The sequence below is a fragment of the Pseudorca crassidens genome, chromosome 11 (genome assembly GCF_039906515.1).
Source record: "Pseudorca crassidens isolate mPseCra1 chromosome 11, mPseCra1.hap1, whole genome shotgun sequence".
NCBI classification, from domain to species: Eukaryota; Metazoa; Chordata; class Mammalia; order Artiodactyla; family Delphinidae; genus Pseudorca; species Pseudorca crassidens.
Window position 1 is genome coordinate 33,330,117 of NC_090306.1, and position 18,082 is coordinate 33,348,198.

At 38.4% G+C, this 18,082-nt stretch overlaps 1 protein-coding gene across 46 annotated transcripts in view; it reads left to right on the forward strand.

Annotated features, from left to right (window-relative positions):
- The window catches only part of LOC137201792 (uncharacterized), a 164,738-nt gene that overhangs the window by 50,137 nt on the left and 96,519 nt on the right, over nucleotides 1–18,082 (forward strand). For 26 of the 46 annotated variants that reach the window (XR_010932362.1, XR_010932348.1, XR_010932342.1 and 23 more), the window contains one exon: nucleotides 17,019–17,154. The exons of 6 other annotated variants lie outside the window; for them this stretch is intronic. Coding sequence is in view for 18 of the 40 variants with exons in the window: in XM_067696147.1 (XP_067552248.1) it covers nucleotides 17,019–17,154 (136 nt within the window). In the remaining 22 variants the exon portion in view is untranslated. Of the gene's footprint in view, nucleotides 1–16,562; nucleotides 17,155–18,082 lie in introns of all 46 variants that reach the window. 14 more of the 46 variants (XR_010932349.1, XR_010932345.1, XR_010932359.1 and 11 more) reach the window with 1 other exon arrangement.

An 18,082-nucleotide genomic window follows, 5' to 3' on the forward strand; every position in this document is an offset into this window, starting at 1 on the left:
GTGGTTGAGAGTCCGCCTGCCGATGCAGGGGACACAGGGTCGTGCCCTGGTCCGGGAAGATCCCACATGCCGTGGAGCAGCTGGGCCCGTGAGCCATGGCTGCTGAGCCTGCGCATCCGGAGCCTGTGCTCCGCAACAGGAGAGGCCACAACAGTGAGAGGCCCACGTACCGAAAAAAAAAAAAAAGAAAAGAAAGCTTCATGCTTTCCAAAGTGCTTTATAAATGCATTTCTATGAGGCAGGTGGAACATGTCCTGTCAACAGTATTTTACAGCAAAGAAAATGGAGGCTGTAAAGGAAAGCTGCTTGGTCAAGGTCATTCAGTGCGTTAGGCGAGTTTTCATCACAGGAGTACTCACAGTTGAGCAGGGAATCCAGCAGGGAAAGCTTAAGGCTTTAGTCTATCTTTACACACGTATTTTTGCATAAATGAAAAATTTACCCAAAATGAAGTGCATTAGGTACCTAGTACTGCCTTCTTGTTCCTTAGAGTCTGGTGAGGGATATAGACTGAGCATATTCTATCCCAATGAAGATAACTTAGATTATTCTGAGGATGATCACTTGGGCTTCAGAATCTGAATTCCAGCTTGACCCCTTACATGAAGGAAGTTACTTAATCTTTCAGAGCCTGTTTCTCCATCCCTTAAATGGCAATTTGAATGCTCTCTTATATGTTTATTAACTCATTCACTTAACAAAGCACCTGCTAGATCTCAAGTACTCTGCTAAGAATGGTGAAGCTTTTCTAGGAAGCCAGAAGGCATCCTTCAGTGGATAGCGGAGGTCAAGAGAGGTTAGAGTTAACACTTGAATTTGACAGTGGGAGAAGATGAAAGGTTCACACGGCAAGGAAAAGAGAAAAAGACTATTATACAGGTTAAAGAGCTAGACCTGGAGATATTTGGAGTGACAAAATTTCTGAATTTTGATGTACCATACTTCCTGCCTCAGTTTCCACATCTTGGAAGTGGGAATAATGATTAAACATGTTTCACAGTATTCATTTGGTAGAGATTAAATGAGGATTAAATAAGCATGGAAAGTGGCATAGGACAAATTTGATAAATTATTATGTATGAAAGTGTGTATAAATAAAATCAACTGCCATGACCCCTCTTCGTACCGAGTGATCACAGCACGCTTTAATTTTCTAGCTGAGTCTGGATATGGATTCGTAACTTTATTCAAACAGTGTATCAGGCACCACTTAACCTTTGGATTGGCTGGAAATTTTTGCTCCTCTGCTCTAATACAATTTAATTTTAATTTTGGTTTTTAAGGTACATGGGTATAAATAAGAAGAGTGTTAAAGAAATGTATTTCAGATTTTAAATTAAAAAATGTAGAAAAACTTTCTTTTACTATTTTTCATTTTACCTTTGGGTGCACTGATCAGCTACGTTTTCTTCTGCACCCAGGCAAAAGGGATTCTGAAGAAAACACTTAAAAATTTTGATTTCATATATAAGATAGTGGGAGCCTCTGCCTGCTTGATTTACATTTGTGCTCACCTTCCACTTTATGTGGGAAGGGGCATACGAGTAAAGGAAATTTTTATATGATTTCAAGTTATTTAATTCCTGATATTATATTTAGCCATGATAGAGTGTTATGATTTGCCTACAACATCCATCCTTCCTTTTCTGGTACCTTACCTTGTTCAGAGAGGACTTGTGCCTGTTCTGCTTTGAATTTCTCAACTAGTTCAGCTGCTAAAAATCACAGGTGAAGCTTAGTTTCTGCTGATTTAACCCACCCAATCGAGATAGAGTTTCTCATTTTATTCAGCAAATATTTACTATGCCTTAAAAAAAGATTTTTAAAAAAATGCATGGTCTTATTCGCTAATGCTGCTGGGAATTAATTAATTAAGTTTTAGGTTCACAGTAAAATTGAGCACAAGGTACAGAGATTTCCCACACATTCCTCTGGTGGGAATGTAATAAATTGGTACAGCCACTGTGGAAAACAGTAAGGAGGTTCCTCAAAAGCTAAAAATAGAATTACCATATGATCCAGCAATCCCACTCCTGGGCATATATCCAGACAAAACTATAATTCAAAAAGATACATGCACCCCAATGTTCGCAGCATCATAGAGGCGTTATTTACGATTGCCAAGACGTGGAAACAACCTGAGTGTCCATCAACAGATCAATGGATAAAGAAGATTATATATATATATATATATATATATATATAAAATTTAAATTTATATATTTGCATACATATATATATAAATACTACTCAGCCATAAAAAAGAATGAAATTAATTTTGCCATTTGCAGCAACATGGGTGGACTTGGAGGGCATTATTCTAAGAGAAACAAGTCAGACAGAGAAAGATAAATACTGTATGATATCGCTTATATGTGGAATCTAAGAAATAAAACAAACTGGTGAATATAACATAAAAGAAGCAGACTCACAGATATAGAGAACAAACTAGTAATTGCCAGTGGGGGAGGGGGGAAAGGCAATTTAAGAGTTGGAATTGGGAAGTGGGAAGTACAAACTATTTGGTGTAAAGTAGGCTCCAGGATGTATTATACAACAGGGGGAATATAGCCAATATTTTGTAATAAATGGAAAGTAGTCTTTAAAATTGTATAAAAATATTTTCTTTTTTAAAAAAGATACTTCTTAGCTGATAGAAGCTTTAGAAGTCTACAGAGGCAGATAATTTTTAAATTGCAGCATATAACTTCTGGAGCCTGGCTGACATTCTCATAGAAAGCCGCATGAAAATTACTTTCAAAGGCATTCATCACCTTAGCTTGCAGGAGTCTGTTCCTTCAGTGTGTATGAGTCCATGGTGCATCCTTACTTTGACTTATCTGTGAGGTTCACTTCTCGCCCCCAGGAGCAAAGCCTGCAGAGGGGCAACTTGTTTGGCTTGGGAGCCTGCCCAATATGAAAAGTTTGCAGGCAAAATCAGAAAGAACAGCTGCAGGAGGAGAGATGAGGGTTGCCGACAGCTAATGATTCAGAAAGCAATTTGCATGAGAGCCTTCTGCTTAACAGGAGGCAGCATGTGCTGGGCAGTGGTTTACCATCCACTGCCAAGCTGGTTTCTACACCCGGAGTCCTCATTCCATCAAAACACGTGTCCTGAGGGAATGCCCAGCCACCAGCTTCCACTTACCTGAGTTAGCATGACCTGCCATCTAGAATTTCAGAGAGCTTTTCATTTATTAACTCACATGAATCTACTTTATCCTGAGGCTCTGGATACTAGTCCCATGCAAACTGACTTAATAACAAACATTTAAGTGCAAATCCAAGGTCATCTAGATAATATTCTTTGACAGCTTATTGCATATGAGGCACTGTACTGTGCACTTTTTATACCATATCGGACTTCATAACAGACCTCTGAAGTGGGTGGTTAAGTTTCCTGCCAAGGGATCCATACACAAGAAACGATAATCAGAAAAGACCAAAGTATTATTTATTACTAGTGAGCTAGCCGCTGTTACTTCATTTTGGAATTCTAATTGAGGCTTTCCTTCTCTCTTTCTCTTGCCCCCAAATCACAGATGACTAGGTCATGGGACAAGCTTAAGCTAACATGCCTTATTCTGTGAATCATAAGCTGAGCTACGGGGACAGAACCATGTGACACGTTTGTCACTTTCAAATGTAATAATTCTACCCATTGCTCCATAGATGTTCTGGTTACTGACCAATAACATTAACAATTCCTCTTCCAAGAATAGGATGGAGGAGAAAGGCACTGGATCTCCTATGCCTTCCAAACATGTGAAGGCCGAAGCATGGTGGGAGGAGAAGCATATCTCTTTGTAATATGTTTTATTCCCCGTTTTATAGATGTGCATATGGAAGATTAGAAAGGCTGAGTAACTTGTCCATGTCATGTAGCCCATGCTTTTAACTTTTTTATTATACCACTTATCCTTCTCACCTATCAATTTGCCTTTTATACTGATGTCCTGAGAAACAGACCACTGTATGGTATAGAAATGAACAACCATAAATAAGCTGGAAATGCATTTCTATTTACATTAACTAAGATAGTCACTTGTTTCTTTTAAGTGAGGTCCTCCACCTTTTTAGGGACCTGAGTAAACTAATGATGTGCTTCCATTGATTAAACAAGAATTCTCCAATATTCCATAGAAGAATCATACATTTCTTTAAGCCCTGTGTATGCTTCTAGGGTTTAGATTCTAAATCAAATAGGTTTCTGTTTTTCATTAAAAAAAAACGAACACAGGACTTCACTTGTAAATTTATTAACTTTTTTTTTTCTGTCTAGCAACAAGCAGTGACTATTGTTGGGTTGGTGGACATAATAAAGATGGCCATTCAGAAAATCACAAATTTTAGGAACTCTAGCATTCATGTAGCTCAGAACTGTAAGAAGAGACCAGAGGAAGATCAACATGCTTTAAAGTATATTACAAATCAATATTGAAATAGAGCTTAACATATAATTCATCTGGAAAGAAGCTCAGAACATGATTGCCAGTTATTTAATATTCTGGTCAAAGACAATGGAAGCACTATTAAAGTATGGCATTTTGACTGCCATTGGAAAGGTCAGGTTTCAAACAGCAGTGCACTAGTTGTGCTCAAAATGACTAAAGAATGATGAATAATTAAGTGAAGAGGAAATGGGAGACCTGCATTCTAATCTTGTTTTGGCCACTGATGGGAATCATGTGGACTGTAAGCCCATCACACAGTCATTTACCACCTTGGTTTTCTCACCTGTAAAATGAGGGCGTGACTATAGTTCTTTAATAATCCTTGATGATCTTTAGCGCTATGATTCTAGAAGCATCTTGATTTAATGCAGTTTGAGGATTTATGTCTAAACTCTAGCAAGCAGAAAAATGTTCTTTTATTTCTAAAATGGACTTGACATTGCGTTAACAGAGCAAATGAAATCTTTTGAAGATTGTTCAAAGAATCACCAACTTAAAATTCATCTCCATTGTTGGTTTTTATTGTCTGTTTAACTCTTACTAGATCTATAATAGTTTTATTTATTTTCCTTTGCACCTGGACTGGCAGCCTGTGTGGTTGGAGAAACACATCACCATTTATTTTAGATACTTTGTTATCAGAGCCAACTCTGTAATCTTTGCTCTGCCCGTGAATTATTTATTTAATTTGATGTGTTTTTTCCTGGATTCATAGTACATGTGTAAATGTACGTAGTACATTTCCTTTTGTCATGATGCTTCTTTCCATTTATGGGACTGTAAATACAGCTGACTAAACCTCTCTAGTGGCCGAATACATATCAGGTCTTTTGTGTGAAGGATGCTAGCTAATCTTCCCGTTCATAGGCTGACTACATTTTTATTCATTTGCTTTTTTTCTACTCACCCCTGACAGTAGTGTCTGTGGAATAAATAAAATAATGATACCTACTACTTATTTAACTCGGATCAGAAAACTTGACCTTTTCCTAATTTTTTACATTTGCTAGCTTTGTGGCAATATGCACCCCTATTTTTCTCTGAATCTCAGTTCACCCTCTACATGGGAATAATTATGCCTACCATACAACGTGGTGATCATAAAAGAAATTCTACCCATCTACTACCATATTGGGGAAAAATATTTGGATTGACTTTGACCAGACTTGGAGGCACATGTTTGCAGTGGCCTGTTTGAAAATACTGACTACATGGGGTACAGTGGGATACTCTGAAGGCACCTTACAGAGGTAGATAATATCTCTCCCAGGGCATCAGCGCTAAAAGTGAGAAGCATTTTGATTTCTCATCAAGAAAGAAATGTTCTATGATGTTAATGGTTCTTAACTTTTGGTGATTCATTGAAATCTCCTGGGGAGCTTTTGATACTCTTAAAGCCCAGCCTGTAATTTATACCAATTAAATATGAATTTCTGGGGGTTGGACTGAGGCATTGGTATATTTTAAGGTTTGCAGAATGTAATGGTTAATTTTAAGTGTCAACTCTCAACTATATCCTGAGATACACAGATATTTTGCTAAACATTATTTCTGGGTGGGTCTGTGAGGGTGTTCCCAGATGAGATTAGCGTTTGAATTGGTAGATGGAGTAAAGCAGATTTCCCTCTCCAGTGTAGGTGGGCCTCATCCAATCTCTTGAGGGCCCCAAGAGAATAAAAAGTCAGAGGAAAGGAGAATTTGCTCTCTCTGCCTGAGTGTTTGATCTGATCCCCTGCCCTCTGACTGTGGCTTACGTCAGTTCCGAAAACTACACCCCTGGATTTCCTAGTTTCCAGCTTATATTTAATATACAATATATTTAATATGTTAATATCAATTACATATGTTAAAGCAGTTACATATATTACATTATATTTATTATATATCTCCTATTGGTTCTGTTTCTCTGGAGTACCCTGACTAATATGGTGCTTCCAATACACTGTGAATATTGAGAACTACTATATATGTTAAAATACTATGGCTAAGGTATTACAAAAGTGGATGCCCTGACAGTGCAGTTCTGCTTCTTAAATGGGCAACTCAATGAGGATAAGTAGCAATGTAAATTATTTTTTTCATTTTAAATGGTGGCCAGTCATATATATATATAAACACTTTGGGAGGCTATAAGACACTAATTAAAAGAACTTATAGGATATAAGCACTAAAACCACATCGACTCGCCACTCAGTAGAAGGAATTCTAAGCCCCAGTTATAGAAACCTCCATACCTGAATCATTGGAAAAGATGTAGAAAAGACTCTAAAACGATTGAAATTTTCAGAGATCCCTTGTGACCCTTTTGGAGGTCATGATATCAGGACTCACTGTCCCCTGAGTCTTGTTTTGTAATACAGAGAGGGACCCACAGTTACATAGTAAATTGACACCTGAGACTTGTTTTTTTTTTCAGCTAGAAGTGGAAAGGAGAAATATCTTTCACTGAAGCAGAGAGTAGAGGTATAAGTGGGGAAGACAAGGTAAAGAAAGAGAAAAGAAAAGAATCCATTTAGAGAAGACGTGCTCTTGGGGCAAGCCCTGGACATACAGTCATTTATATATCCTATTTCAGGATACATTGCATGCTTTACTGTAAGTAAGCATTTAATGATTTGTCTTCCACATACTTTGCTTCATTAAAGAGATTCACTTCTGCTGGCATTTTGTTTCATGGGATCCCAGGCCCTTAGCATAGTCCCTTAGTAAAGTATCTGTGGAATGAATCAGTCAGTATGTCCTCAAACTCAGTACCCTTCTCAAATCAGTTACCTGCTTTATACCATAACTGAGATTATATTATCATAGTGTTAGGACTCAAAGGGAAATATGATCTCGATTTTAGAAGTTGACGTCATCTGTTTTATCACCTCATCCAATGTAAGAATTCATGCTATAAAAGTACTGGTAATCTGGCCTCTGTTTGAGCACTCCTCGTATCTTGAATGCTCTACTTGGTGAGTTAAGTCATCCAGCATACGAACAGCTATAATTTCTACAAAGTACTTCCTTATAGTTGCCTTCCTGAAGCATGTCACCCATTGGTCTTAGCTTGACCTGATGGAACTACAGAGAAAAACATTTGAGTTTCAAATACCCATGTTTGCACTTCACATCTTTGTAGTCCATTATCACACAACTGAAGTCTACTTTTCTTCAGGAAAACATCTAATGTTTTTTCCTAAAAATCCTGTGAAAGTATGTCTAGGCCCTTCCCCATCTTGTTTATTGATGTTTGTACTTGCTTTTGTTTTCTAAAATACTCCCAAAAAGGCAATGCTCAGAACTGGATCTAGTGCTTCTGACACGGTCCTTTTGAGACAGAATGAGACAACATATGCAAAAAAGGAAATCTATATTTCTATTAAGTATAATTGTCTAATTCTTATATCATAAAATCTGCATGTGTTTGTTTCCAAAATAAAAATACAGAATAGTATAAATATACAATATTTTATATAATAGAATATAGATATAGAGTAGTATGGAAAAAACCCCCTGAAGTCATTCAAAATAACCCATTACCCAAAGAAAAGTACTTTCAGATCCATTCATCTCTGCTTTTTATCTCCCTATATTGTGTGTATGTTCATTTGTGTGAACATCACACAAACATACTAATATATACACATAGTTTAACGTAAATAAAAACATAATGTTTTAAACCCGTTTTAAAATTTAATGTAAGCATTGGACATTATTACATAGTTATAAATTTAATTCTGCATCAAAGTTTGCAAACTCTTGGCTGACTAGTTAAATTCAGCCCGTAGACATTTTATTTCCCACCCCCCCAGTCCCACCCCCGGGCCTGCACAACATCCGAAAAGCCTAGGCATGTTGCAGCTTCTCCTGAAAAGTGGACAGTCTGGTGATACTTGGTGTGCAGCCTTACCTGGATGTGGGGGAAGTTGAAGCGCAGGTACATCTGATGCCCTGGGAGGTGTTCTCCAACGAGAGCTTCATCGTCAGCGTTTCCTGTTTGATGCAAACAGCCTGCAAGAACGGCCCCTCCTGGGTGAATTTGTGTTCCCGGAACATGATCATTTTAATAGCTGTAGCTCTAGGCAGTGGTTGTATACCACCATTCATTTCATAAATCCCCTTTCGGTAGACCTTAATGTTGGTTCCTTGTTTCTCCTATTATAAATAGTGTTGCAGCAAATATCTTTTTCACCCAGTTGCTTGATAGTCTTATGATGAGCTCCCAGACTAGATGTGGAGTTGTGTGGCCAAAGTAGACTTCGAGGTCTCAGAACTTGTTTTAGTCTTTTACACATCATGAGAACCACAAAAACAGCCTTTATTTTTCACTTGCACTCTGTTAAGCAAACACGTGACCACTCTATATGTAAAAACAATTTTAAAAAATAGAGTTGTTCAAAAATACATAGTAATTAAATTAATATTTTATGGTAGAAAAATTATAAAATACAGAAAAATGTAAAGGAAAAATATAAATACACTTGCAGAACTCTGAGATAAATATTATCTTTTCCATTTTTGCATTTTCCCACTTATATATGCATATATATTTATATAAACATACATATTTACATATATTTTATACATACATTATTTAATAAGGATAAGCTATACTGTTTATATAATTTTTATTTCTAGTACCTTTTCACCTAATGTTATCAGGACAGTTTCCCACATGATCTAATATTCCTCATTTAGAAAATTTAAAAATTATTTAATATTTCAACATATGATATCACTTATTTAAACAATACCCTATTGTTGGAAACAAATTATTTCCAAGTTTTTCTTTTTTACAAATAGTATTCCAGTTAATGCCATGGTACCTAGATTTCTGTGAAATCCTTAGAATAAATTTCTACACATGTACTCACTAGGTCAAATATCCAACTCGTGCAGACAATTTTTAAAAAATCTATATTCAGACCTTGACATTCACAACTATATTAAGTATATTGATTTCATTTGTTTTGCTCTTTTGTTTTCACCCTGTTGATAGATAGGTAGGCAGATAGAGAGAGAGATAGGCATTTCTTTTAATTTAATACGTCTCTCATTGATCTTGTTGCCTCATGTCTCTGCCTCTTCTAAATATTTTTGCACAGTTTTGGCGTTAACTGGGTGTTTTGCCAAAAAGTCAGTTCAGTGTTCCTCAGATAGTTGTTCAATACTGCCCACCTCTTCAGGTGCTGAAAAAGGAAATTCTAATGATTTGTTAACACTTGTTAATATAGATAAGATTAAGGCCCCAGTTTTCTTATGAAAGCTTACTACTTGGGGCTGGTTTCACAGAAATATCATAACATTATATGCAGTCAAGTTGCACTGATATTCCATATGAGGAAACAAAATCTGTGAAAGGATTTAAATATGAAAATAATTATGTAAATGATAAGTATTATTTATTATTAAGTATAATTAGTAGTTGTCAAGCAGATCCTTTTCTCCCAAAGAGCCACAAATCTTTGAAAATGAATGCTTGCAATTAATAATATTTAGATAGGGGAAAAATGAGTTTTTCTCAGCTTTTCCATCATAGCCTAGATACTGCCAGGCAAACAACTTGATAGAATCAGTGGAAGCTTAAACAGGTGATAATCTCCTCTTGCTCTCCAATTTATCACTAAATGGCTTTTCTGTGGATTGCAATCATTGAAAGGTTGTAATTGTAGCCTTCTGCTATATTTACCATTAGAAAATTTCTTTTTACATGGAGCGTGCTGTTCTAATAAGCAGTGGGTTTTTCACAAACTGGTTTATCATTCACAATGATTAGGTTCCCCCTTATTTGAACTGGTGCATAAAATGCCACTTATGTTTTTTTTTTAACTTAATTTTATTTATTATTTTATGCAGCAGGTTCTCATTAGTTATCCATTTTATACATATTAGTGTATATATGTCAATCCCAATCTCCCAATTCATCCCACCACCACCCTCCCCTCGCCACTTTCCCCCCTTGGTGTCCATACATTTGTTCTCTACATCTGTGTTCTCTACATCATGTTTTTAAATGATTTTTTCTCTTTGCCTTTCCTGTTAGTGTAACCGGAGGTGGGGTCTAGCTGCTCGCCGCTCAAAAGCAAGTAAAGAGGCAAGGTTGGTGGAAAGGAAAGTTTACTTTGTTTTGGGTGCCGGCGACCAGGGGGTGTGGGAGGGAGGACGCCTGTCCGAAGGCCAACTCCCCGCACCCACCCAATGAGGGGGCAAGAGCTTTTATAGACGGAGGGAGGGGGGCTACACGCAGAAACAGCACAGTCAGCTCTGACCGTCATCTTGAAATTGGTCATCGGTGGTCTGACCAGTGTCATCTTGATTGTTTTAAGTACAGTTAGTCTTCAGTTCCAGGGTCGGTTCGTTCTCATTTCTTTGAGGCCAGTTCTCAGAATTGTGAATTGTGGCAGCTTATGTCATGCCTACAGTCTGGTCATCATGTACTTAACTTCTTCACCTAGTGGGGTTTCACACAGCTCACAGGATATGGCTCAGAATATTATCTATAGCCATTGAGGAGGAACTAAAGGTCCTTAACTTTGCTTACTGATAAATTATTATTGTTTTGTCCTGTTTGACTGCTTTTATTTTTTGCTTCTGCATTTTCTCACTTCTCTGATTAAACTTAATTTTGGGCTAAAGTTTTTCCACAGACAAAAAGCAGGCAGAGGACATGGTTAGGGGAAAGGATCATAGGGTCCTGCTCTGTCTCATTAGGAGTCTCATTTAGGTGCATAGTTAATGTCTGCATCGCTTGGCCTCTGCTAGAAGAGGAGTGAGGTGCACAGGACGCCCACGGCCTGCTCAGAAAGCCTACAAACATTGGAAAGGGATGGCGGTATCTGCCACACTGTCAACCTGTTCTACTCGGTGTGCTACTGCTGTTATAGCACATGCTGAGCTGTCAGTAAAAGTCAGTCAAAGCATTCTGTGTAGCGTAGGGAGGTGTGGGAAAAGGGGTCATTCCAGTTGCATAAAGATGATGCATCTGGTTGGCAAGAGGGCCCATATTCATGTTTAATCATGTATGGAGCCTCTGTCCTCCTTCCTGGTCCCCGTTACTCATCTGTTCAGGTCTCCCTGCCTCCCTGACTGCCTCCCCCATCTTCCCAGCTGCTCATCTCTGTACTTGATTCAGAGTATCTATGAGAGTCGGCCCTGAGCTGCAGGGCCCGATCTCTGCAAAAATGGATTGGTCTGTCGTGAGCCGCACAAAACAAAACGAAAATCAGGAAACGAGTGAAAGCATCTGTGAGCTAAAGTGGAATAATTATACCTCGGTACCCTGTTTATAAAGATATATAGCAGACTTCCTGCCATATTATCACCCAGTAAGCGTACTTTTTTTTTTTTCCTTTTAGTGAAGAGAGAATGCTTTTATGTCAATCTATTCATGCTTAAGACTCACAGTGCCTATTGTGTATAACTGTGAGATACAACTCGGGAAGGATATAGATGGAGTATTTGGCTTCAATAAAGTGGGTGGAGCAGGAAATGGGCCCTACACCTGGCCCTGTTTACAACGAGTGACTTGTTAAAAATGAGCATCTATACCAGGAAAAATTAATCAGCATATGTAACCATAAGGAAGGTGGAAAGTGCTGATCACATACATTGCTCAGGTGCTGTCAGAGAGATTCCGGGGCTGATGGAGGCTATACAAGCCCTAGCATCAGATGGGAACAACTCTCTCCCCCACAAGCTAGCCCGCTTTCCCCCTTCCTAAAGGCAGGCCCTTACAAATGTGGTGTCTGGGGTGGTCCTCTAATTTTCCCTAATCTCTGTGTGGCTGTGGAATGAGATAGAGCTAACGTGCAAACAAAGGGTAGTGAAAATGACATGAGCTCTGGAGTGAGACAGAACTGCATCCAGATCCCATCCCTATCATGGATTTAGTTACGTAAATTGAACAAGTTCCTTAAATTCTCTGAACTGCAGTTGCCTTGTCTGTGAGGTAGAAATCAGGTCAGTCTTTACTGGGTTATTGTATGCATTATAAATAATATATATAAAAGGCCTAGCACGGCACTGACGTAACACAGACACTCAAAGTGGTAACTGTTACTATAACTCAGGAAAACTACTCTGCCCAACATAGGCAGTTCTAAAGTGAAACAATATATAATAAAATCTTATTCAGAAGAACTTACAAGTAGGCAGTGGATTGGGTAGCTGTATCCTATGGCTAGGTCTCAGTGCATCAATTCATATCCAAGGAGATTCTCAACATGTAGTAGATGCAACGTATTTCCAATTAATATCATCATAAGAACTAAACCTCTGTATTTCTTTGGTTTCTAAGAAATTTTCAACCTTAATAATATGTTAGAGTACTTCTGGGTTTAGCTCTTACTAAATTATAAATAAATGCTATCATTTTATACCTAAGATGCATGGTTCACTCAGTGCAGGTGGGGGAAAACTGAATGTTTTAGACTGGCTAACTCTGGCTTGCTGAAGTTCTGGTACACGGGCTAAGTGGTGAAGTCAGTAAAGCTGATGAGGTTTCATTTCTAAATGTACTAGGACTAGGTCAAGATGCTAGTTTCCAACTGCATATATCCTTTCTGATGATGATCTTTTTTTTTTTTTTTTTTTTTTGCTTGAGTGTAAAGATACTCTTTTCTCTGTATTTTTGAGAAAAATGTTAGCTTCGCTGTCCCAAGCTAACATATGACGTTATGTTAGCTAAAAACTATGACGTTATGAAAGAGTGACTTCAGTGACTCAGTGCTTCCCACTTGGTAATTTCTCTCACCCTCAGGAGTAGCCTCAAATGCTAGCTCCCATCAATTACTGGATGCCCCATATTTTCCCAGCATCATTATAATCACTCCTATCAGTTCAGCACCCGTAATGAGCCAGACTGCTTATCCATTTACAACCTTCACTGCTTTATATATATTAGCTCAGTTTGCTACCTCTTGTCCCCCTCAAGCCAATATCAAATGTTTATTAATTAGGTAAAAATGGTATTAACCGCTTACATCAGGAAGGGCAAAAGGGTATCATCTTGAGTGCCCATTTTGAATGAGTGGTAATGGTTGGCAGAAGCACTGAATTAAGAAACAAATTTAAGCTCTGTCCAGCCTTAGGGGGGAAGAATGCCGTGATTGATTAGCAATGTCTGCCTTGGTTAAAAGAAAAAAGAATAGAAATAGGTTGAGTGACTTGCAGGACGGAAAGGATGGGGATTCTCGGGCTCAATTTCCTTGCTGTTTATAAGCTTCTTAGAGACACAGGTAATGTTTCAACTTTCCATCATGTTGCCACAGTGTTCATTTCCAAATCATTTATTTCTTCACTCCTCCATTTATTCCTGCTGAATTCTCCTGGACTCAGAAACTTCACACACTCTATTCCCTTATGTTGAGCCTCACATACTTCCAAGTGGCTTCCAAGTGGCCTCCAAGGGTGGCCTTGTCCTGTTTATCCCGAGAAATTCCCCCAGGTTAATATGTGTCGCAACGTCTTTCTCTTTTATACTATAGAACTTGTATGAATTTGTAATTATTTGTTAGAATGTTTTCTTGTTAATTTACTGTTTCCCTCACTGAACTCTAAATTCCATGAGCCCAAGGACCGCATCTCTTTTTTTGACAAGCCACCTTATTTATACCCGGCACACACATCTGGGAAAGAGTAGACATTTAATAAATATTTGTTGAAACAGCAAATCCACTAAACTTTGGAGATTCAAACTTAATAAAACATGGATCCTGGCTTCACAGAACTCATATTGTAGTGAAGCAGAAAGTTGATTAAGTAAATGATTATGATGCAATGTGATAAAAGAAACATAGACGTAAGGAAATATCACTGCCTGCCTGGATCAGGGGGCAGGTGTTGGGGACGCATTCTAAAAGTGATGTCAAGATTGAAGAGTAAGGAGTAAAAATGGACCTTTTAAGAAAAATCAAGCGCTGCAACTTGTGCGATTTGAATTTGATGTGTTCCACCATTAAAGTTTTTTTTAAATCAAGCAGGGTATATTAACATGCATCTGTAGTACTGCCCTAAAAGCATTTTAAAAGAAATATGGATGTCTTACCTACAGAGGCACACAATTAGGCTTTTCCCTCAAGGTATTCTTAGTGTTAACCCTTTATATTGCTTTTTACTTGATGTACCCACTAATTGTTCTGATCCAGTGACCTTGATGAAATTTTTGGTCATTTGCAACAGTGTCAGTGGGGATTATGTGAGCACGAGTCTTTCAGAATTTTAAGTAGAAAATGGCTCAAGCATCTCCTACAGTTAGGGTACATGTGGTTACAGTAGAATAATTTAGAGAAGTGAAATTGGGTTTGTCTCTTTAGGTTTAAATATATGACTTGGGGATAATAAAGGAAAATCATTACTAGCACAACAAGGCATATTTAAAATGAAAGATGGTTTTAGGTACACCACTAACTTTCTTACAGCGTCAATGATAAATTGTTAGGTATTATATTGATGGTAGCAGGCGGTAACATGTCCCTTTGTAGTTGAAGCTTTTTTTAAAGCTTATTTTTATTTTTTTTAACACCTTTATTGGAGTATAATTGCTTTACAATGGTGTGTTAGTTTCTGCTTTATAACAAAGTGAATCAGCTATACACATACATATATCCCCATATCTCCTCCCTCTTGCGTCTTCCTCCCTCCCACCCTCCCTATCCCACCCCTCTAAGTGGTCACAAAGCACCGAGCTGATCTCCCTGTGCTATGCAGCTGCTTCCCACTAGCTATCTATTTTACATTTGGTAGTGTATATATGTCCATGCCACTCTCTCACTACGTCCCAGCTTACCCTTCCCCCTCCCCGTGTCCTCAAGTCCATTCTCTACATCTGCGTCTTTATTCCTGTCCTGCCCCTAGGTTCTTCAGAGCCTTTTTTTTTTTTTTAGATTCCATATATATGTGTTAGCATACAGTATTTGTTTTTCTCTTTCTGACTTACTTCACTCTGTATGACAGACTCTAGGTCCATCCACCTCACTACAAATAACGCAATTTCATTTCTTTTTATGGCTGAGTAATATTCCATTGCATATATGTGCCACATCTTTATCCATTCATCCGTCGATGGACACTTAGGTTGCTAGTTGAAGCTTTTTTGTACAAATAAGCTGGAGGGGGGTTTTTTTGGCTCGATTATATATTTATTCTTTATATATTTATTCTCTGCCTTATTCTAAGGCAGAGAGGAAGAAAGGGAGGGATAGACTAAGAAAGTATGGAGCAAAACATTTCCTTAAATCACATTTAAAATAAGGTAGAGTGTAGTAAAATACAGGAAGGTAGACTGAAAGGCAACAGTAAATTTTTTTTAAAAAACTTTTATAATTATATTACATCACTTGACAGAGCTGTAGTGCTTTGTGTAGGCCTTTAAAACTTCCCCCAAACATGTTCATTCACCTTGATTCAGTCATGTGCACAGAAGGTCCTTGTTGGGTTGGTAAAGCAGAATCATATCCAGGCTCTAGCTAGATCCAAACACTATTGCAGTTCTGTACAAACCTGTGTGGTATGTACAGTTAGAAACAATAATATGTAAACCTGTTCCCCTTTGGTACATTGATCATTTCCTAAACTTATTTCACCTGTACCCACCACCCCTCCCCCCCCCACACAAAGCACTAATACCCCTGTAAGATATATGAAATGTGTTGATTTGTATAACTAGAATTTGATGGACAGAATTCCTCCAGCAAGAGGGAGTTTTAGGTAGAATGGAAGAGAAACTCATGGAAACGCTTGAATGGTCCTTTCCTTGATTCCACAAAATGAGTAAGACTGATCGGGTCCCTATAATATGCAGCATCCATATTGCATTTGTTCTTACATTTTATGCTGTAATTAAATAGAGTAAAAGTTATTGAGTGAATATTAAGTTTATTGGGTAGCTGAGTTGATAATTGTATTTTATTTTTGTGCATTGGAAATCTATGTACATTTATATTGTAGGAATATGGCAATGCTCCAAGAAAAATGAGAAATTCACTGGTAATTTCCCACCCAAAGAGAGCCATTGTTAACGTTTTAATATTATACTCTTTGTGTCAGTTTGTGTTTTAGTCAAAAATGGCATCTTATTGCTTGAATTTGCATTTCACCGATTATGTGATAAAAACTCCTTTTTAGGGCTTCCCTGGTGGCGCAGTGGTTGAGAGTCTGCCTGCCGATGCAGGGGACGCGGATTCGTGCCCCGGTCCGGGAAGATCCCACATGCCGCGGAGCGGCTGGGCCCGCGAGCCATGGCCGCTGAGCCTGCGCGTCCGGAGCCTGTGCTCCGCAACGGGAGAGGCCACAACAGTGAGAGGCCCGTGTACCGGAAAAAAAAAAACCAAACAAAACTCCGTTTTAATTTAATTTTTCTTAAGGTAACATTGGTTACCGCCTCTCAGCTCGAAATTCACTCTTTTGTTACTTGCTCTGTGAAAAGTGCTATGGGTCCTTTAAATAGTTTTTCCTTGGCCAGCTCGTGTGATGTTAGGCTTTCCTAATTGATGGCACCTGAGGAAGGTGTTGCTTCGTGATGCCCCGGTGCTTGCTGGGAAGGCTCTTGGTGGCGTCTTCAGCACCCACTCACTCCTGCAGCTCCGAGGGCGTCGTCAGCCCTGCTCCCGGGGCTCACAACTTCTCCGGTAGTCGGCTTCAGCAGTGCGCAGAGAGAGCAGTGGACGACAGCTTCCGTCGGCATCTTCTATCAAGCAGTTTTGGAGTAGCGCCTCAGGTGAGAAATCTCCCCGTGCATAGTTTTACTGGAACCCTAGAATGTGGATTTCCAGCAACTTACAGAGGGCATATTTCCAGAAAGTTCCACCGTGAGACACCACAGCAGCTTCTTTACCATCCAGTGAGCCACAGTCATGCTCTTTTCAACCGGGTCTGGACCGCAGTCCTGTGGGCAGGGAGGAGGAGGTCTTCTTTTCAACTGGAGGGTTAGCAGCTCTCCTTATTTCTGCTAACTGTGTGTTTTGGCATTCTCTTTACTTGTCGCTGGCCATTCCTTCCTTACTCTAATCCTCTTTCATAATTAATAGTTTTTTCATTACACTTTCCATGCTCAAATTACTGTTTGTTTTTCTTCTGGTTTGACCCAGAATAATAACTAAATAATCTAATATTAGTGTGTTATTGTTTTATTTTAAAACCCATTTTTCACATTTTTTTGTTTCTACATCATTATTTTAATGGTTTCATAGTAGTCCATGTAGTAGTAAATACTTCATGCCTATTGTTATACAGTTTATAATATATGTTTTCATTTTCACAATTGTAGACAATGCTTTAGTGAACATCTTGGTACACATCCTTTGCTCCTATCCATAATGATTTTCATTAGTTCTCAGTCATTTGGACACTTTAGTCAGAGGCAAATGATGAACACACCACGTAAAGTGCTTTATATATATCCAGGGGAATACTGAACATATTATTTAGCGCCATAGCAAAACATCAGAAAAAAGTGAGAAATCATGATTTTTATTGTCTTCTGCCAAACTCTCATAGCAAGAATCTGAAAAATCTCTGGTGAAACACAACTGAAACTAGATTTGAGATTGAGCCATTAAATCCCAGTTATCACCAATCACTTCTGGCTGCTTCTGATTAAACACTTTCTTTGTGTTTACGATTGGGGAATCCACCTCATGAAAAGA